We start from the raw sequence: 23,104 nt of genomic DNA on the forward strand, positions 1-23,104 counted from the left end.
TGTATCAGTGTTCCAGTTTAGAGACAGAACTTAGACTTGCAAAATAGGAAACACAAATGGTATATCATGCTGAGATTGATGAATATATTATATTTACATTCTTTGTCTTATTAAAAGCAGCAATACACATATACATAATGTAAACTTCACATATATATAATGTTCACATATCTATTATGGCAACAGTATTGATTAAGATGTCTTTAGCACTGCTTTTAAATATATATATATATATATATATGTGATTTTTCTTAGTATGCTTTAGAAGGGGTAAGTAACAGGTTAAGAAGTATAAAGCATCAGCATACTTCATATCAATTCCCTGTAACCTTAACACTTCACCATGAACATTATAAATGACTGTTTCTCCTTTAGGAACTGACTTGTTTAGAATGATGTATGAAATAATATGTGTTTTGCATGTCCTGTTTGTAATGATAAAGGTCATATAGTATCATTTACATAATCTCCAGCCAGAAATGAACTCTTGAAATGCCTCTTGTATAACATATACATTATATGAGGTTTAAAACTCTCATTATTCATGAAAGTTAATTTTACAGTGGGTGTGAATGATCTATCTTATGGCTGCTTTTTTGATCATTCTATAAAATAATATGGTGAAAAGCCTGCACAAATAGCAAGAAAACCAGTAAAGAGTGATGCATTTGCTTGACTCTCTGTATACCCGATTGGATCTTGATTGATGGCAATAATTTGTCTTTGTCAAAAAAGGAGAAAAATTCAGACATTGAAATAAGAGTGCTATCAAACTTTCTACAATGGCAGAAAGATTCTATTAATGTGACCTTAGAGTATTAACTGTCTCTGTTGGGAAATGATAAAGAATGTTAATTTTTTTTCTGGATAGTATTTAAGTGTAAAATGCATTATTTTGCCTCTGTGTTGAGATTAAAAGTGGCATGTTTCAAATTTATGATGTGTTAGTATTCAAAGTTAAAGTAAATTAGAATAAAATAGAAAGGAGAAGAGAAGCTAAATGGAGCAACTTTTAATCCTTCTGATTTCAATTTCTCAACAAAACAATAAATGTTCAAGTAGTATAGTGTCGTAAAAACCCTAATGCTGCATTCCACTTGATACTGTAGCTTTGAAGAGTTAACTTCAAAGAACACTGAGCAAGAACATAAAAAAGATATAAAATAAACAAAACTGGAAAATCTATTCCTGGGAATCTTCCCTTTTAAATAGTCCAAATAGCCCAAAACCAGTAATTAAATAAATTTAAATTTAAATAAATTTAAATTTTTCCTTATTAGTGAAACAACAGTAGAAATAGAAAGCATATAGTAATGTTGCACAGTAAGGAAAATGTAAAGATGCTGATTATTGTACTTCCACATAAAGTAAAGCCTTCAAGAATCAAAATATTATATTTTTTAGACTGCTTGCATTACTTCAATATCTTATGGTTTAGAGAGGTGCTGTGCATACAGAATACATTTTCAACTTCAGTTTGATAGAGTGGAGAAATTGGCTTATCAGTAAATTATGACCAAACAATACATGATCTATTTTAATATAAATATTTACAAAACCAAAGCTTTTTAGTATACCAGTCACCAGAATGTAGACTGGCATTCTCCTTCTAATCATGATGTAGGGACACTGATGGTTTACCAGGTGAGGGAAATGACAAAACAGGTCTTGGGAGTCTGTGTGCAACTGAGAATCCTTCATGTGCAAGTGTGGGGGAAATGCAAGAGGCACAATGGATAGATTTAGAGCATTTCAGGAAAATTAAAATCAAAGCAGATATTTTAAGTGTGTTTCAGTGTAACAGGAACCAAAAGGTCCTACCACACTGACTAGATAGCAAACACTGGGAAAGTAAGGAGAACTAGCTAGAGAGAACTAGCCAACTGTGGACGTATGAGTGATTGCATTTGGCTCAGTCCTGGAACATCCCAACCCACGATTATGGGCCCCTATCTTGTCTACTGAAAATCCCAATGACCCCCCCCCCCCATAATACTACTTCCTCCCATGCCACTTTTCTATAATACATACTTATTCCTTAGGTCCAGGATGGTAGACTCAGTTCTGTAGCCTCATTAACACAGCTTTTGCACTCTATGTGGAAGTCTTCTTTTATGTTCCTTGTAATGAATAAGCAATTCCCAGCCTGAGTGTGTGACCACTCTGAAATGATTTCAGAGAACTGGAGCAGTAGTCACTTCACAGCATGTGAAGTTGTGTCTGAGTATGCAAAGCAGTAAGATGATTATAATTGAGAAAACCAGCTGATTTTGTTAAAGGTATACTTGAAATATAATAAAGGCAGGTAACATAACAGAACCATCTTGCTACTATGCTATACAGCCTTTCCCACATTAAAGTAAATACTAGATAAGGGTGATTCAAGAGAGCCAGCATGGTATAGTGATTTGAGTGTTGGATTAAGAGCCAGGGAAATGCCTGGACAGGAAAATGGCAACAGTGGCAGTGCCAGGGGAAATAGGGCTTTTTAAGATCTGAATAAGACATTTCTGTATGTTTGCCATCTTTTCTGGGTTAAAATCAGGCAAATTATTGCATTAAAGTTAAAGGCTGTAATCACTGCTAATGCAGTAGCTATTTTCTTTGTTTTGCCTTTTCATCTTTTTTGACGTGTGAATTTTCTTACCTCTGCCTGTGCCTAGTCACTTGCCCCATGCATTGCATGGTGTAGTTCCCTCCTCATCTATCCAGTTTTTAGGAGGATCAGAAACAGTTATGCCTACTGGAATTTTGTAAGTTCTTTGGCACTGTTTTCCTTTCCTCCATCCTTTACAGCCATGGTTACATGTCCCTTTGTTTTACCCTCAACTTATCTATGGGTCATATCAAAATCCATACTTTTGGCCCCAAAATCTGCCCTTGACTTATACATGAGGTCAACTTATAGTTGAGTATATACAGTATTGTGGAGTACAGTGTTCCCGCACCATATGCATGTGCACTATACACGGGCGCACTATACACAGCTTTAACCTTATGTGGAAGATTAAGCCGACGGAAATATAATGGCATGTGTGCCTCGGCACATGTAGGAATGCTCCCCCATTAAAAGAAACAGGGTTTGAGCATACACGTTTTTCCCCATATGCGGGGGGGGGGGGATCCAGAAGGCATCCCCCGCGTATGGGGAGGGCCCACTGTAATAGAATATAAAAATCAGTTACACTTTAATTGGTTTTATATAGAATAATAATATTGTATGAGAATGACTGTGAATGTTACACCATAATGATGTGAGAGATTTCCCTGTTAAAATAATTTAAATGTGCTAATCAATCAATCAGTTGTCGTCGTCGTCATCATCATCATCATCATCATCATCATCATCTTATCCACATCTTCCCATGGACTGAGATGGGGAGCAACAGACCAACGAATACATAACATTAGTTAAAAACACAACTTCAGTTAAAAACGCAAAATAATAGAGACACATAACTGTTAAAACAATCCACATTTAAACTTCATAATTTAAAATTTACAATTTAAAGTCATTTGGATAAGCCTTCCGGAAGAGACTGATGTTTAATGCTGTCTTAAATTCGGGCAGCCTATCAAGCACTTTAATCACCTCACCTTTTTGGAAAGTGATTGGAAGCCACACAAACTTGCAAGGATTAATTCTAGAGGCTGGACTATATTATGAAAAGCTCTGTTATAATAACCCTTAGCCATTTGTTGCTGTGATTTGTTGCTTACTCTTACAGCTTCACACATGTATTTCATTTTAAAAGTCTAGCAGCATTATTCTCTATAAATTGGGTACCAGTCTAGATGAAAACCATCCCTCTTATGCAAAGCTATAGTCTCTTGGTTGATACTTCAAAAAGGAGTAACTTTTAATGGTGCATGATGCTTAAAATGCACAATAATAGCCTGAAACTATTGTAGCAGCAGATCAGATTTCATACGAGTAATTTTGTCATGTGTATTTATAGTAGCATATTAATATTGAGGTGGACTGCGTGAATACAGTAAATATGTGCAGGCGATTAAGTTCATACTTCAGATAAAGACCATCAAAGAAATATGTTGCTAACCTAATGAATTCATTATATTTATTGTGTGTGTGTGAGTACACATGCATGCATCTTCAAGTTGTCTGTCAACTTATGGTTATTCCATGAATTTCACTCAGCTTTTTTAGACAATGAATACTCAGAGATGGTTTTGCCAGTCTCTTTTTCTAAATATCACCTACAGCGCCATGGCATTTGTTGGCATTTTCCCATCCATGTATACTAACTAGGACTAACCCCATTTAGCTTGCAAGATCAGTCTTTAGGGTATTTGGGCCATTTTCATTTTTCCTTATGTTGTTGTTAGCTGTCCTCGAGTCGGTTCCAACTTATGGCGACCTTCCTTATTATATGTTTCAATTCCTGAATGTCTTCTGCTAATAATATGGTGTCATCTGCATAGCTTAGGTTGTTAATGCTGCTTCCTCCTATCTTAACTCCTCTTTTTTTCTGATTATAATTCTGCTTTTCTTATGTTTTCACGCCTGACCCCTTCGTCTATTGGGAACCACTCTGTTTCTTTGAATTCTGTTCTGCCTCTTGTCCTTGGTACAGATTCCTCATCAGGACTATCAGATGTAGTGGCACCCCCATGTCTTTGATTGCATTCCATAGGTTTTCATGATTTATACAATCAAATGCTTTGCTGTAGTCTATGATACACATGCTGATTTTTTAAAAAAATTCTTTGGTGCACTCCATTAGTCATCGTAAGTTTGCAATGTGGCACCTAGTGCTCCTTTCTTTTCCTGAATCCTGCTTGCACCTCTGGGATTTCCCTCCCCATTATGGTTGGAGTCTATGCTGCAGAATTTTAAGCATTATTATCTAACATCCTTTATAATAAGACTTCAAACAGTTTTCATTAAAATCTAATTGACCAGGCTACTCTGGCTACCAGTTCTGATAGTTTCTAAAATGTTACATCTGGTGAATGAATTACAATTCTAATTTCTTCATAGAATTCAATTTACTGGCATAAGATAAAGATAAAAAATGAATGTACTGTGTGTTAAACCATAATAAACGACAACAACAAAGTCCACAGCTTGGAAATACTTTTTCAAGGACCAACAATACCATGCAACATTTTTATTTTCTCACAATTTTTCTTCAAACTTAATGTTTAAAAAAAAAGTTGGGGGGGGGGGAGGGAGAGAAGCATGACATTCCAAAAATTTGGTGATATTTTGTGCAGTTGCACTCTGTGCTTAATTTCAAGATAAAGAGTGCTAGGAAAGAATAGTCCTGGGAAAGAATATCTGTGTCATTATTCCTGAAACAGGGATAATTCCCATGACTTTGAATGAGCATTAACTGTGTTTTGGATGGCCACCTTTTTAAATTGTGTATGAACTGCTAGTAGGAATAGTGTAGTTAGGATAGAGTTGGTTTGAACTGGTGAGGAATTTATCACAGAAAAAATGGAGAAGACTGAAATAGCCTTCTCTTCTGCTTGTGAAATGAAAGTTCGACTTTGGTAGTAGAAAGTGATGCAATTTCAAGTATATAAATTAGGAACATTATTCTCTGGTTGGTCTATGCCTTGTGAAAGATTTCAGTTACCTTATCATGCACTATTTTTTGAAGGCTCTCTGGTTTATTCAATGAGTAGAATAGATAGTGTTCAAGAAATTGACCAAGCATTTACAACAAATCGGGTAGTAGTCTGTAAAATCTATGCAGCACTTGATCATAGCTTTCTAAGTACATAATGAGTGGCCTGAGGAGACTCCAGTAAGAAAAAGGATCATGCTCTGATTGAATAATACAGCCTGAATCTGCATTTCTTCTCTACCTTTGGCACACAGTTGCTGTGTGATATAGGACAGATCATGGAGTGTACATTTTCCACAGGTGGCTTGATGAACATATTAAAACAGTGTGTTACAGCATCCTAAAAGCAACCCCTCCCTTCTACAACTGTTTCTGGAAAGTTAGTATTTAGTTCCTTTGCTCTGAATTTGAGGAAAATAGCCTATAATCACTATAACTGAAGTTCAGTAAAATCTGTTTTGTGTCCTTTTGATATATTCTTTCCACTTGGAATGGGCAGTGTTAATAACTAGTATCATATTCTTGGCTGCTTTTATCATGCCATGCTAGCAAATATTACTGTATAGAATTAAAATAGAATTAAAGGAGCCCTGGTGATGCAGAGGTTAAATGCCAGCCATTCACAGCCAGAATGTTATGATTTCAATCCCAGGCAGGGCTCCAGGGTCCACTGAGCTTTGCATCCTTCCCTAGGGCACTAAAATGAGTACCCAGTTTGTTGGAGGCAATTAGCTTACACATTGTAAACCACTTAAAGAGAGCTTAAGCGGTATAGAAATGTACTTGCTATTGGTATTTCTAATTACATTATGCACAAGTAAAGATAATATATTTTGGGCACTGGGCATAATGCAGTTTTTCTAGCACTGTTTTTTCTTACTGCTTTTGAATTAGGCAGCTTTGAGAAAATGTGTAGGTGAACATAAATGTAAGGGGTGTATATCTCTCAGTATAAAGGAACCATAGCTATCTTCCCCCATGGGTCTCTGAGCCATTCTACATGAAGCGTTGTGATTAACAAAGGCAGATGGAATAATCTCATGTTTTCCCATGGAAATACATTCTTCATGATTCTCTTGTAGGGGTGCTTTGAGATCCCCTTTTTATTGTTAACTGCCCTCAGGTTGATCTCGACCCATCGTAACCCTGTGGATCAGACATCTCCAAGACTCCCTATCCTCCACTGCTCTGCTTAGTTCCTGCAAATCATACCCATGACCTCGTTAATAGAATCTATTAATTGGTAATTGTTTTACCAATAAATCATGCCTTCTCATGATAGGTCCGAAGTACAACATCTTGGCATCTTGGGTTCCAGGGAGATTTCTGGCTTGATCTGCTCTAGGACACATTTGTTTGTCTATTTGGCTGTCCACGGGATCCACAACACTTTTCTCCAGCACTACATCTCAACTGAATTTATTTATTTATTTCCTATCTTCTTTCTTAATTGGCCAGCTATAATATACATACTGTACATGGTAGCAGGGAATACAGTGGCTTATATGATTCTAATCCTTGTTTTCAATTGTATATATTTGCACTTTCAGATCTTTTCTAGTTCTTTCTCCCCATTCTTAATCTTCTTCTGATTTCCTGGCTGCAGTCCCTGTTCCTTTCAATGTTTAATCCCAGGTATGAGAACTCTTTTACTATTTCTATTTCTTCATTGTCTAGGTTGAATTTATGTAGATTCTCTGTGGTCATTATTTTTGTTTTGTTTATGTTCAACAGTAAGCCTGCCTTTGCACTTTCTTTGTTGACATTCCTTAGTACTGGTAGTTGTTCCAGGTCTGAGAGGTTTTCTGCTAGTTTTATGGTGTCATCTCTATGTCTCAGATTGTTTATATTCCAAGCTTGCTTTTCTTACAATATCTTCTGCTTATAAATTGAATAGGTAGGGTGATAAGGTGCATCCTTGTCTGATCCCTTTGTCAACTGGGAACCATTCTGTTTCTCCATGTTCTGTTCTGACATTAGCCTCTTGTCCTGAGTACTGATTCCTCATCAGGAGTATCAGATATAATGGCACTCCCATGTACCATAGCCTTTCATGATTTATGCAATCACAGGCTTTATTATAGTCTATAAAGGACATGTTGATGTTCTTTTGAATTTCCCTGGTGTGCTCCATAGCCATTGTATGCTTGCAGTGTGGCCCCTGGTGCCTCTCCCAAACCCCACTCAGACCTCTGGGATTTCTCTCTCCATGTATGGTTGGACTCAGTGTTGCAGAATTTTGAGCATAATGTTGCTTGTATGGGAGATTAGTGCTTTGGTCCTATAGTTGCTGCAGTCTTGTGGTAGTCTGAACTGGTGCCTTTAGGTAACGTTGGCCCAATGTGCAAGGAGGGGTGGTCATCTGCAAAATGTATTGGAACAACATAGTCAACTTCAAGAACCTGGAAGTAGGGAACACAGTAGTCAGCATCATGTCCATTCTTTTTTTCTCTCTCTGTCAATGGGATTGTTGACTTTTTTGACAGGTGAATATGTGTGGATTATTCCAGCAGGATATCTGCAAATGCAGATGTTGTGTAAGATACTTAGTATGCAAAGGATTTTGTTTATCCACAAATTTATTTGTACAGTTGTACCATTGGTTTAACAACAGAATATGGACACAGGGCATACTTTATTTAATAGCAGAAGCTCATATTGTCATTTTTGGATAGACTGCATTTTGTAGCTATTAAATGCTAAATGCTGTTTTATATCTGACATACTGTATCATATTTTAAGAGAATTAGTATGTTCCACATATTGGATTAAAAATAGTTATACACATATTATTACCTGCAACCACTGAGGGTTCAGTACTGCATTAAGATCCAGAAAGAGTGAAAAGTATTGCTATAAAATTTCAGGTCCTATTTAAGTTATAACATTTGTCTGTGTGTGATGAATTGTGGTCCTTTACTGAGAAAAGACTACTAAGCAGTTAATCAAAAAACGATCCATCTGTGGCATATATCAACCTGTAAAAGATACATTTGTATAGAGATTCATGGGTTGGGTTGTGATCTTTTAGGAAGAGCCCAATAACTACCTAGGATAGTAGTCATAAATAATCAAGGAACTCATATGAAACAAAGAATAACATTTCATACATGCAAACATAGAAGTTGTTTACTTTTTCTTGGGGAATTAAATCAGTCTCTCTCAAATTTCTGCTTGCTGTTTTACAGCTGACTTACTCATTATATATTATACCAACATAGTAAAAATTTAAGAGGCACGCATTAAACATCATAATGTCCCAACAATAAAAAATTGAAGATCTGCTTGAATGAAAAGTTCTATCTACTGACACCAACAGAGCCTTCCTTGGGAGGGAGTTCCTGAGCGTAGGAGCAGCCATAATGAAGGCTGTCTTCCGTGTCCTCAGCAAACAAGTCTATGAGGATGGTAGGATTAGAGCCTTCTCCTGAAGATCGTAAGACTTAGGCAGTTTCATATGGGGAGATTTTTGAACACAGAAAGGATTTAGAATGCACTACCTAACTCTGTCTATTCACTCTTTCATGATCAGCACAGTAAAGTCACATAGTGTTTATAGTAATGTATAAGTCTAAAAAAATTATTCAAAAATTGACCCCCATAACCTGGGTCACCTTATCCTTGGGTCAATGTAAGTACTGCTATAACTCTTTTTTTTTAAAGGAACTATTCCATTCTCTGAGTAGGGTAGCTAAAGGCAAGCATAGGCCTGTTACAGACTGCCAAAATAAAGCTGGTTCGGGTCTCTTTGGAGGTATGCTATTTAAATGATGCATGGGTCCTAAGAGTCCGGAGGTCGCACCAAAGCCACACTCCATTCATAAGTACCAGAGTGCAGCTTTTGGTGCAGCTTCCGGATTCTTAGGATGCATGCATCATTTAAATAGCATACCTCCAAAGAGACCCGAAGCAGCTTTATTTTGGCAGTCTGTAACAGGCCTTAGTCTGTTTCAGGAGCCCCTAAAAGAAGCATTGACCCCCTCTACATTCTGCACTGTGGCACTGCTTTTGACATTTTTGAATGTTTAGGCGGGAAAATGGCAGCAGCGATGGTGCTTTGTCCCCCTCAAAAGAGTGCTGAGAAGAATAGGGCTCTGAAGGACTTGAATAAGACATTTGTGTATGTTTGTCAGGTTTTCTAAGTTAAACCATTTCATCCTTTTTGACGTGTGTATTTTCTCAGCCCTGCCTGTCCCTGGTTGCTTCCTACATACATAACGCAGCAATGATTTACCATAGTTCCCTCCTCATTCAACCAGCCAAAATATTGTAAGTTCTTTGGCATCGTTTTCCTTTACTGTGTCCTTTACATCCTTTGTTACAGGCCCTTAAATTTTACCTTTGACATATCAGTGGGTCATATTGAAATCCACAGTTTTGGCCCCAAAACCTGCCTTCAACCTGTACATGAGGTTGACTTGTTATCGAGTCTATATGGTCCCTAAATTTGCACCACACTCTGAAATGGAAAATCAAGATTTGATATTTGAAATGTATACTTTTTTTGAACATTTTCAAACCGTGGATACTTGAATCCGTCTATAATAAATCCGTGTATAAGAAGGGCTGACTGTATTTAGGTGAGGCTTGGAAAGGTCCAGTTTGAAACTCCAGAAAGTCACTATAGTTCTCTTCACCATCCACAATTGGTCATGCTGACTGGAGCTGATGGACACTTCATTCCAATAACACTTGGACCCAACTTTTGGGGTAAACAGTACTGAACTACATGGAACATTAATAAACGGTATAATTTCACCAATGCATGGGAGTAGATTGTAAGTTATATACATTATTTGATTATTTTCCATTGATTTATCACGGATTACTAATGGTTCATACATAGTATATGAAATGATTTGAGATGAGGTGCTAAGCAAGTACAGTAATTGTATGGAGCAGGCATAACATTTCTGGTCAGATTATTACTAGACAATTTAGAGACTTTGCAAACCATTTCTTAATCTTACTTTTAAACCCTGATTTAAAGCTAATTTTGATTTTCTCATAGTTCTTCTCATCTGTGCAAGCATAAAAGATCACCATGACTCTGAAAAAGGAAATAACGATAATCCATAGCAGTTTCTGATAGGAGCAACAAGATCAGGAATTTACATGCATGCTAATCTCTTATATCTTTGTGTGAATTGTAAAAAATGAATTACACTAAAACTGTTTATAAAATTCATATTAGTTCTTAAAAAGAGGGTTCTGAAACCTCAGTAGCAGGTTGGGATCAGTTAAAATAGAAGTATTTCTGACTTAAAGTCAGGTCTGTGGAAGGTTTATAATAAATGTCTTACTATGGTAGCTATTAGTAAAGACTTCTTTGGCTACCTGAAAGTTTCTATGCAAATCACTAGGGCATTAACATTTTAAATCATAATTATATGCATTCTGTACCTTGTAAGTGATCTCTTTAGTGAAGATTTAGTTTTTAAAAAATGGGATGCTCTGAAAATATTTTATTCTGCCAGACACTGTATTTCCATTAAGATGGTCTAAGAGATGGGTAGCTTGTACTTTATTTATGGCCACTACTTGATAAATGGGAGAGGTTTGGTTAGTATTCTCCATCTCTATCTGCATGAAGGCACAATGCGTTTCAGTTCATGAGATAGAGGAAAATGCTTTATTTCTTGATGCCCTCTAATACTTGGATGTTATTTCATCTAGATTTATGCTGAAAGTAAAGCTTTGATGGAACTCAAGCACTTTTATCTTTCAATTTAAAATCAAATGCAGATTGGAGGAAGCCCATTTATTTAACTTGTATTTAAGAAATAGTTATTTTTTTTTACCATCATTAAAATCTTATAGAAATAAGGAAATATGCATAGACTAACAATTTTAAAGCATTACACTCTTTGCACATTGCTTCTGACCTGAAAATGCATTATTAGAATTTGCACTTGTGCTACTGTGAAGTCACTATCAAACATTTGAAATGGGGTATTTATTCAGCTGTGACTGTTTGAAAATATAAGGCTTTAATCCTAAAGATAATGACTAGGAAACAAAATTTGGAAATAATTTATTGAAACTTGTTAGCTCAAATTGATTTCATTGAACATTTTTGACTACATTTTTTTAAAAGATACTTTAATCACTCCTTCCAACTTTATGATTCTATGAGCACAAGAGAGTTAAACACCAACAATATTAGATTTTTGAGCAGCACTATTTAATGTCAATTAATTTTGTTACTTTTGTTACTAAGGGGGAGAAGGACCAATTTTGCTTGTTTAGTCATTCTAACTTTTAGATATTAAAACAAGCCACATTACTCATCCTTTATCAAGCAACAAAACAAATAGTGTTGTAATAATCTCATAATGTTTCAGTGTTAAAATATCAGTTTTATTTAATTTTAAACTATTAATTATTTAATAGTTTAATGGCAGTGTGGTAATCATTGGATTCAGAGATACCCATTAATATGTAAAATGCATGGAATAGCTTTCCTTTTCTGCCTTCAGCTTCACTACAAATGGAACAGAAGCAACTAAGAAAAAGTCCCCCCCCTTTAATGTTATATAGTTTAGACTCATCATCACAAATTCTGTTTTTGCAACTATATTCCTTTAGCTGCAAGGTCCTTAATCATGGTGTAGCCAGACATTTAGTTAGCTTGTCATTGTTTTAGGCAGAAAGGCCTATGGATTTGGCTATTTCTGGTTGATTTGGTGCTAGGTAACCTGGGTGACGGGTATATCTGCATTCATGACCAAAATCCTCTAGTACAGAGGACAACTTGTACCATCTGTGAGTGTCTAAGATTTTGAGTCCAGCCCTGTTTTGAGGTCCTCAGTGTTCAGATCACTGACAAAATGTAAAGATGCTCACTTTGAATATATCTTGAAATCTCTCATTCTTCTGAAATAATTTTAAATCATGAATGTGGAAAAAAGTACAGTCCATAGGATGTATATGGTCTCCCATACCCCTTTTTGCATCCCCTGGAGAGCCCCCCCCCCCCAGACATCTGCCAAGTCCTTTAAGTCCACAACATTTTAACATGTATTTTTAGGGTGATTTCTTAAAATCACCAAACCACCCCCACATGTGACAGCCATGCTTCTTCCAAATTGCCCAAAAATGATTGCAGCAATGGGAGCTGCCAAGAGTTCTGGGAGGGGCGATACTGTATGTTGAGCCACCTAAGAACTACGTCATTGTTCCCTTTCCTTACTGAAGTGTTAATTCCATGCCTCTTTCTATTTTGAACTCTATTATTGCTTTTAAGAACAATTTGTCTTTCTGTTGCTGAGTGATTGGTATGCTAACCTTCTTTCTGTAAACTGTTATAGTAAAATAAAGCTGTATGGTATCTATGTGAGTGTTAATTTCTCCATTCTGTTGAAGTATCACTTGCTGTGTGCTCATGATTCCTTAAATTTTGATCCTTATATGCCCAGGTTCATAGAGCACTTGTGTACACATGCCAATGCAGACATGTATGAATAAGAACATGTAACAACAGCCCACTTTCCCACCATACCTCCCAGCTGTTTCTCTCTGGTCACTTTTTCTGTATTGGGATTCATAAAAATCCCACCATGAACCAAAGAGGCTAGGAGGATCAATTGTGGTGAAAAGTACGTCTCCACCTTCCTGCCCTCTTATGCTCCTTTTTAAATGGACCACCCACTCATTCCATTTTATAGACTGTTAGAACAAGAACACATAACATGTATGTTGAGCTACTGTAATTGCAAGCTTGCCCTAGAGAATTGTGATGTTTTCAAATAGACCTGAATGTAACATTTTAGAAAAGTTTGTTGGGGGATCCTGCCAACAGAATCTGTTATGAGGGTAATTAATTGTGTGAGCTTCTGGAACTGTCAGTCAGGCACTTTCCTCAGTGGCACAAAACTCACACTTATGACCAGGGATAAGTAAACATTTTACCTGCATGATGTATTTAACCTCCAGCCCAGGAAACAAGAGATGTTTTTCTTTTGAACAAGCATCTTGTGAAATGAGCTCCAGACTGGTCTCCTGTTTTCATTACAACATGTGGTTTATTAATGCTACTGCTCTGTACTTTCTGTCTGGTTTTATATTTTGCAAAATTATCCTTCACACTGATATTTTTTTCTTTGGCCTTCTAAACATTCATTTAGAATTGTACTGGCTTCTGTGAAATGTTAGCTTTATATTGGTCACGCCTCATACAAGCTAGAAAGTTTGGATTGCTTTCAGAAATTTTGCATGACTAAAACATGGTTTCTTAATAGAGCCACTTGTGTTAAGGAAGACTACTTTTTCTTCTTGTTGTCTCTTCACATCAATCCCGCCTGCTCCAGACCTGTGGCTCTTGTGTCTTTCCTGTAATTTGTTAAAGATAAGGTTGCGAGCTCAAAACCAGCCAGAGCTCAGGCTCGACTCAGGCTTGTATCATGAGGTTGCTAAAATGAGTACCCAGCTTGTTTTAAACCACTTAGAATTGTAAATCACTTAGAGACTGCTTAGGTAGTATGAAGTGGTATATAAATGAAGCTGCTATTGCTGTTGCTAAAGATAGCCAATTCCACAAGAAATTGGTATCGTTGACCAATTAATGTCATTAGCTATTGTTCTTCAGCAGTTGCAGAACCTTTTTGTGTCCTTGTTCAACCATGCAGTTATGTCTGGGAGAGTATGGAAGAGGAAGAGATGTTAGTAGCCCTACAAGTGGAACTTGAACCTATGCAAATCTGTCTATAGTGTAGTGACTAGCAATTATATTTGCTAGTAGATAGGACCAGTGGTGTCACTAGGATTGGCATCAACTGGTGCTGTAACTCATATAGTCAACCCCCCATTGACTTTCTTCTATACCACACCATACAGAATCCTTAGAAATGTTTTTTGTACTAATCTTACTCATAAATCATTATTCCCATATATCACTGAATGTAATGCCAATAGTTGTGACATAAACAACTAGCAAAATTAAAACTATACCTTTGAATTACAATATCATATGCACAGCCTAAATGAATTTACATGTTCATAGTTTCATGTGGTTAAAGTGAAAATTTGGTAAGATGTAATGATTTTAAAGAAAATTTAAAGTATTTTTTTGAAAAGTAAAAATTAAATTTAAAAAAATGTTTTATTTTTTTAATTTTAATTTCAAAATTTATTTTGAAACCTGGAGCCTCTCTTCCCACTAAGTCTCACCCCGCTTAGACCATCTTTTCAGTGTTTTGAAGGGATAGAGGCAAATGCCACAGCCTGTTTCTCCCAAAAAGCACATGTTTGGGGAGCAGTGGTGTCACTCCCTCCTTAAGGTGTCTCCCCTCCCTCCCCTGGGTTAGACCACAGAATTGCCTACTTGCCCTAGGACCAGCCTATTTGCTAAGGGTATTTTTTGGAACTCTTTTTTCAGCATCCCTGCTTTTTCTGAGACATTACAGAGAAGACATTATTAATTACAGTGTCCCATCCCTAAATCATTCTTCGTTGTCAGGGTCACCTGGCTCCTGCTTTTCTGGTAACGGGGAACTAGCTTTTATTTTCAAAGGCCTTATAAATGCTGCTTGGGCTGGTTTTCATTTGCTTCTAATATGTTTTCATTGCTCTGTGATTTTAGCTTTGATTCAGAACTGTCTTGCACAAGCAGAGAACTGTTTTTCCTTGTGTGTGGCAACCCATTTGGATACTCCCAAATTTTCCTCCTGCTGCAGTGCAATGCACATGCCATTTATGAAGATTTTTTGTGCTCCTTTGAAGAAGCAGTGTTCTATTCATCACTTTCTAGATTCAGACCCATGGATTTTAATTTGTTGCTGAAATATTGGTGGCAGGATGTGGTTTGATTTATATTTCTCAGTTGTCTTGAAAGTGGTAGCACTGAAAGGTAGTTGTTGTATTGTGCCTTCACATTGTTTCCAACTTATGCCAAACCTAAAGTGAACTTATCATGTTGTTTTCTGGGGCTGAGAGTATGCAGCTCGCCCAAGGTCACCCAGTGGGTTTCCATAACTGAGAAGGGAATAGAATCCTGACCCCCAGGGTCTTAGTTGTATTTCCAAGCAGTTAGCATTGTGAAACATTTGAAGAAGTTGCCAATATTTCTTTATTTTGTTTAAATGCATTTTTGGAACAGTATTAATAGCTTTGTCAGAAAGGTTTATCGTCATAGATCCAGTCCATTATAAAAAGCAGCACCACTATGTCACACTGTACAGTCGGTCCTTGGTATCCACTGGGGTATCCATGGATGCTTAAGTGTATCCGTGAATGCTTAAGGTTTGTTTCTGGAATTTATATACATTTTTTAATATTTTCAATCTGTTGATGGTTGAATCCGTGGATAATCCATGAATGAATCCAAGGATATGTAAGAACAACTGTAGTGTTTTAGCAGCTTTGATTCCTATGCAACAAAATTAATTGAACATTACAGTTCAAATTACATATCAAATTATGTCTTGTCTGGTTGTCCTGATGAAATCATGTAGTCTCTCTTCTGTGGCTTACAAATGCAATATCAGGACCGGGAGCTAGTTTTATGTGGTACAATCAAATATTTGTTGAAACAGACTTTTCTTGGGGCACATTCTGTACATTAGTTTCATCATGTGTTATTTAAGCAAGGTAAATGCAAGACATTTTGGAATATATTTGGAAAGAAACAGTTTCATGCTTAAAAAATCTGATTTTACTAATGTCATTGCTATGCACATTGTGATTTTAGGCAGAATGCTATCAGTTAATTTCATCAAAAGTATAAAAAGACAAATGGATGGCATTAATAATTTACCATCTTTGCATAATACTGCAGTGCACAGTACTGGAAGGATTGATGGCAAAAGCAGTTAACAAATTTTAGAAGCCTGCATTAGCTTTTCATTGTCATATGTTTGTGGCACTGGTTACAATAAGCTTTGCAAGAGATCTCAGTCTAGGGAACTAATTACTTGTGTTGATTGCTGTCCTGATGAATAGACTCTCATTGTATCTTTCCCCTGAAGATGAGGAGCAGTTTGTGATTCACGACTCTATCCTAGCTGATATTTGATAGTAATTTTAACAGATAAATGAAGGAAGGCAGAATGATGAAGTGGCTATCCTGTGCTCTATAACTATCAAATATATACACGTAGCCAGCTGTGTTCTGCCTTTTTTGTAATCGCTAATGGAGAATTTTAAGTTATTAATCATGCTTTGGGCAAATGTAGGTTTTTCTTACACTTACAGCTATCCCAGATAGCTGTACAGAATTGCTTGCAAAATAAAGCCCCCCAAGCCTGTGTTTAGAGAACACATGGTACATAGTAAAAATGTGGGCCTTTCAGTTAAAAGGAATATAAATTATTTACAGAATAGTGACATTTGCAGGCAGGAATGGATGAAGTAACTGTATGCATTAATACCTGTATTGGTTGTGAGAGTAAAAACTCACATTTTACATGTATTAGTTTTCACACATTGTACTATCCGATGTGGACTTTTAAAAAACCTGTAATGAATAGAACACTATAGTAGGCTTGTAGTTTGTCATCCAGTCTCTAACGAGAAATATTTTCTTTTTTAAGACTGAATAAATGAAGAAGGGAAATCTCCAGTACTGTGTGTCTGTAATCATTTGTATTTATAAATTAATCAGAGCTATTAACATGTCTGAGTTGACAGATATACAGTGATTATTAGGTAATGAAGAAGAAATAAGATTATAGTTTGTAGATTTGGTTTACCATTCTTGAAGTAACCATTATTTTATAACTAAAATTATAGTTTTGTAATTGGGGCATGCATAAGTTGGTTGTAGATCTCTTGTGATAATGTTTTCTTGTAGATTTTATTATTTTACATATAATAAAATTTATTTGCTTATATAGGTATGAATACACACCTGAATTGGCTGCTTTTGTAGTTTTTAGTGGTTAATATACAATTTTACAGCATACTCACTCACAACCATCTAACAAGATAGGAACTGACATTTATATATGGCCATATAAAAAAGATCTATGCATATTTGCATAATACAATATGGAAAATAACAAATAGGGTAGAACCTTTTTCTAAATTTAAATTTTAAAAAGTATGCCTTATAGCTCACTGTAGCATGTTGTTTTTAATTAAATGCAAAAATGAAGCTACATAAAACAGAAATCCAATCTGATTTGTTAGAAAATAGATGGCTATTTCACTCTCCTGGAATGGTTTATTTAAAAACAGGAAATGGAAACGAAATGTATTTTCTTATGTTGTTGTAAGCCTCAAGGGCTAAATGTAATGAATATTTTAAGAGATTATTTTAATTAAATTTCTGCACATCTAAACAGAGTAATATTTTATTATCACATACATAATCATGTAACAGAAGTATTCATTAAAGTTAACACTTTCTTGACCAAGAATTCATGGTATGATTTACTGACCTTGTGCAAAAAGGCACAAATTAGGAAGAAAAATGAAGGGGGACAGACTTTGATTAATATAGGTAATGCTATACCATATTTATAATAGCCTTTTCCCTATTCTGGTTTATAAATGCAGTCACTGAGAAAGGTGCCCTGCTGAGGCTGAAATGAGGCTGAAATCGGAGCACATGCCACTAGAGTGTGGGGAAACTGATCACACTGTCAGCAATTCATTTCAAAATGATGTATTTAGTGCTCATTTCACCTTCCAAGAAAAAAAGGGAAAGGAGTTCCTCAAACTGGAAGGTGATATTGTTATTTTCAAGGACATACCGAAGTTAAAGATTGTAGAAAGCATTTTAGGGTGCTATTTAAAAAGAAAAAGAAAGAGGAAACAAGGAAAGCTTTATGCAGAAATTCAGTGCTACCATGCTGTTTGATAATTGCTAACATATGTGTTTCCTCTGTTTCATTGTAGTCGTCCTCGTGAGTTCTGGCGCCTTGACTACTGGGAAGATGACTTGCGGCGCCGGCGACGATTTGTGCGTAACCCCCTTGGATCGACACATCCTGAAGCAACGTTAAAAGCAGCCATAGACCATGGTCAGTGTAAAATCTGCTTCTTGCCAATAGCAGCAGGTACAGTACATGGCAATGAAGCATACCCTTCATTTGTCTGTGAGAATATGAACTCTCACATTCAGAGGTCTCTTCATTGCATTTCAGACCTGTGCGTTTCAAGACCTAATTATATCTTAATGGCATTTCTCTGTGCAAGTCCTTTACATTGTGGGTTAAACTGGCCAATGATTTGAGACAAAGGTTTAATATTCCTTTACTCCCTTAGTGTGGTTTTGTGACAAATTACTTTATATGAGTTGTAGCAATAGGAACAAGGTACATTTTCCTATTATTTTAAAATTAACTTCAGGTTTAAAAGAAAATGTGTAGTTCTATTTATATTTCCAGAGACTCTTCCTTTAATTCTGTCTTTCTCTCTCTTGTTAAATCTGGAAAGTCAAATAAGAATCCATTCTCAAAATGTCAGAAGTAAATGTTAAGAATAGATTCCTATTTTTCCCCTTAATCAGTGTGGTCCCAGAAAATGTGAAATGTATTTACACTGCAGAACTATGCTTTCTCTCTTGTAATTTGTAAGAGAAACCTGAACTAAATACACAACCTCATTATTTTTCTATAATGCTTCTAAAGTCCAGTTTTCTTATATATTTATGCTTTCCACTATGCTTCTTCGAATAAATAAAATAATATTGATGAAAATTAGATAAAATCTAAGACTAATTTTGCTCTTGAGACACAATGCCAGCAGTTATTGAACTAGTTTCCTGCCATTTTAATTTACTTTCTTTTTTCTGTTGTTAATGCTGAATAGATAATTGCTGTTTGAAACCATCTCAGTGTTGTCCTTCCCCCCCAGGAAGACAGAATAATTTGAAAAGTTTTCCTGGGCCAAATATCTTAACCTCTTGCACCCATTTTTAAAAAGCCATTTCTGAAGGAAAATGTTTCCTGTAGGCCAGTAGCTATCATGCCAAACATGACAGAAATCCTTTAAAATGAATGACCAAACAAAGTAGAGTCAAATCTTAACACAATTATGGTTCTTGAGGCTTTCATCGTTCGCTAAAGGGGAGAGAGAGAGAGAGAGAGAGAGAAAGGGAAAGGGAAAGGGAAAGGGAAAGAGAGAAATAGGATGTAATTAGGCTCCTCCTGCTTTGAAACTCATTTTACATTTCTGTGTTTCATATTTAAGGGTTTCAAAAGTGCAAATCATCTTAAGCTACTATATGTCCTTTAATAAAACCCGATACTGTCATTTTATTCTTCCTTATATTTACAGTAATGAACTTATAGCCCTGAATTGGAGCAGTAGTGTCTTTAGTCTGTTCATTTGAATTTTCTAATGTAGGTTTTGTGGAATAGGTTAACCTTTCTTTCTGAGAACAAGTATTGATATTTTTAGCCATATTTATTTTCTGGTTATCTTCTTTTTTGTTTAAAAGCATTTAAGTGTATAGTAGCAATCTTACTTAGTAATTACTGTGTAACAGATGTTTTGAAGCATACGTTAATTCTATGTCAGTTTTAAATACTAAGCTATAACTGCCAATTGTTATAACATTCAAAAGTTACTTTGTAATTTTATTAGGTATAAATTTATCAGAACCCACATAATGTGTAAAATGACAGAGTGGTGCAGGTGACAAAAATAGTGTGAAACAATGTTCAGTTGAACAGATTAAAATATATTCAGGAAAGTATTGTATGCTGGGGAGTGATGAGGCCATGCACTTATTTGCAAGGCCAAGAATGTTGTCTTCTTATTTAAACTGTCATCATCAGGACCAACATGGTTCTTTAACTGAATAAAATCAAAGACACTATTTTAAATTAAAATAAATTTTTGAATTTTGACTTGAACCTTATCAGTTGGCCTCAAATAAAAACTAGCTGAAGTTGTTAGAACAACAAATAATACAATTATGCAGCTGGAAGCCAACAAACTACTTAAGTGAGCCCAAGGGCTTGCATATATGATGGAGGAGGAGGAGGAGGAGGATTTTACAAAAAAAAGAGCTGATTTTCAAGGAACAGTAGATCCCTATACTGCATCCCAAATTGCCTTTGGAATTCAGTTTCAACCATCATTTGCCACATAGCATGTTTTGGAGACAGGAATTGAAATTGCCCTTAGGCATGGAAAACTGGTTGTATGGTTCTCTGGATGGCAGCCAGCAAATTTAGATAGTAGTGCTATTATACCATTTAAGAAATCTTGTTCAATTATTTATGAGTTTTTGTATAATTGGCAGATCTACTGATTAAATCATTGAAACAATGGTTCAGAATGAATGAATTCATTCTACTATAACAGACAAGGAAGTATAACTTTCCTGGGATAATTGATATTTTTACTACAGATTTTATAGTTACTGGATTTAAAAAATAATGTTCAAAAACATGTACCTGAATTGAGAAAACCTTCTGTGTCAATTGTTTTTTTTAATTAAATGTCTGTTTATATTCATTATAATGTATTTTTCCCGAAAGGAAGGCACAAGCCATTGCTGCCTTTCTAATTGACATCCCTGTCCTTCACAGCATGTGTGCATACATAACATATATATTTGCCTGAAATTAAAAGATCATCAAGCTGATTATCAAAGTAATTTCTTTATGAAGTTATTGCAAGTGCATGGAAAAGAGAACATGTGAATGAGCTGTTAAGTGGACAGATCTTTGTAGCTATTTTAATGACTGTGGTATTCAAGAGTGGTTTTTAACTGCATACATTGGGTGATGGTGGTAGATTAATGCCACCACTCTGAAAGGAATTTGACATTTGAAACTGAAGTTGCAACATGTACTTAGAAATGTTTTTGGTGAAAATCTGCTGCAAGGGGTTTCATGAAGCTAGAACAGTTTTGCTTTTGAAGCTCAAACTTGGTGCATGGAGGATATTTTCAAGAGGATAGTCTTGGTCAGGAACACTGGTGAACTATAGAATAATGTAGAATTAACTATGTAAGAAGTATAATAAAAAGTATAATGGTCATACAGATATGATCTGAACTAGATAGGTAGTTAGCCTTTGAACCTGTGTTTTTGTGCTTGAGGATGTCACTAGAATGCTCTGTGGAATTGTTTTCCTGTCTTGTGGTTTCCTTTTAATAATTAATTACAGAGCATTCTATTTCAATTATATACACTCCGTTCCATAATCTATTTATGTCAAGGCAATTGGATTCAAGCCAGTTCAGAACCATTTTGTTCAATGGGGAGCTGCATTGGTTTAACTCCAAGCCTTTTAGGTCTGCTGCAATGCGGACCATGCTGACAGTCTTTCTTTTTTGGGAATGTTCTCTTCTGTAATAACAAATTTTATTTCTTTTTTTACTTAACATGTTTACTTTTTCTTACATCAATCCTATGTAAAAATCCAAACTGAAAATGGTAAGAGAACATTGTAAATAATTTTTAATATTTGCATTCTCCCACAGTTGGCATAGACCTTAGTACAACCACCACTATTCCGGAATATAGCATTCATAATGTAGAAAGGAACTCTTGGAACAAAATAAGATGCAATTTCAGCCCTCTTTCCATTGAATGCAATGAATTCTATGCAATGAACTTCAGTTAGGAAAAGGGCTGTTCCCATAAAATACTACCAAAGAGAATACAGCCCTTTACAGCTTACGATTGGAAGTAGTTGAAGGGATCCAAAAACAATCAGAAACCAGGATATAATAAAGTAATGTCTAGAGATCAAATATCAACTGTGTTGCAGCCTCATTTATGTATTTCACTAGCCGTCTCTTCAAGGAATTGATGTGATTTGAAGGAGAGCCTCTGGTGCAGAGGTGGCAGAGTAAATACCTGAAGACTAATGTTCTCTGTTCATACAATCAATATCGGCCCCGTGACTATTCTCTGGGCTATCTTCTAGTTAAAAACATTTTTTTAAAATTCTGACAATTTAATTGCCCTTCCCAAGCACACATTAAATTGCTTGGGAAAAAGGACTGTAGGAGATTTTTCAAAGAGGGAGGAAAAAAAAGAGAGCATCCAGAATGGTTATTTGTAAAAGTCAGTCTGGAAATGTGACTGCTCTGACTTTCATTTTTGCTTAGTTACTGAATAAGCTTTGTCTGCCATGGAACCTATTTTAAATTCCATATGCACTGTAGAAAATGGCACCATCATTCAAACAGAAGCATTGCACGCCTAACACCCCACAGATTACCCCCTGTGAAATGTCTTAAAGGATACATTCTTAAAGAATAAGTAGGTGCTACAAAATGGGAGCATCTGCATGAAGATAGGATTTGCTTTAATATTCCAATATTAGTGAAAATTCACAGTTATGTTACCAGCAAGTTTGTTGATGAAACTGGTAACAAGCTGCAATGCTTCCATTCATAATTAGGACTGCTGCTTACACTTTCCCACACTGCTAATTTTTGCTCAGAATGGTAAGGTAAACATAGAATGATGAATATAACATATATACACCCTCAAACACATAACCACAGATGGGTGTGTCCCTCCCCCATATAAACATTTCCCTTTCATAGTGTGTCAGGACAAAAAATGACTGTAATTGTTTTGAATATGAGATCTATA

The 23,104-nt window shown here is 35.8% G+C and overlaps 1 protein-coding gene across 4 annotated transcripts in view; it reads left to right on the forward strand.

Moving 5' to 3' along the window:
* The window catches only part of LRBA (LPS responsive beige-like anchor protein), a 432,959-nt gene that overhangs the window by 200,673 nt on the left and 209,182 nt on the right, over window positions 1-23,104 (forward strand). For 2 of the 4 annotated variants that reach the window (XM_042467312.1, XM_042467313.1), the window contains exon 38: window positions 18,435-18,595. In XM_042467312.1, coding sequence (XP_042323246.1) covers window positions 18,435-18,595 — 161 coding nt within the window. The remainder of the gene's footprint in view (window positions 1-18,434; window positions 18,596-23,104) is intronic. The other 2 variants (XM_042467314.1, XM_042467315.1) reach the window with 1 other exon arrangement.

This window comes from Sceloporus undulatus, chromosome 5, assembly GCF_019175285.1.
Source record: "Sceloporus undulatus isolate JIND9_A2432 ecotype Alabama chromosome 5, SceUnd_v1.1, whole genome shotgun sequence".
NCBI lineage: Eukaryota > Metazoa > Chordata > Lepidosauria > Squamata > Phrynosomatidae > Sceloporus > Sceloporus undulatus.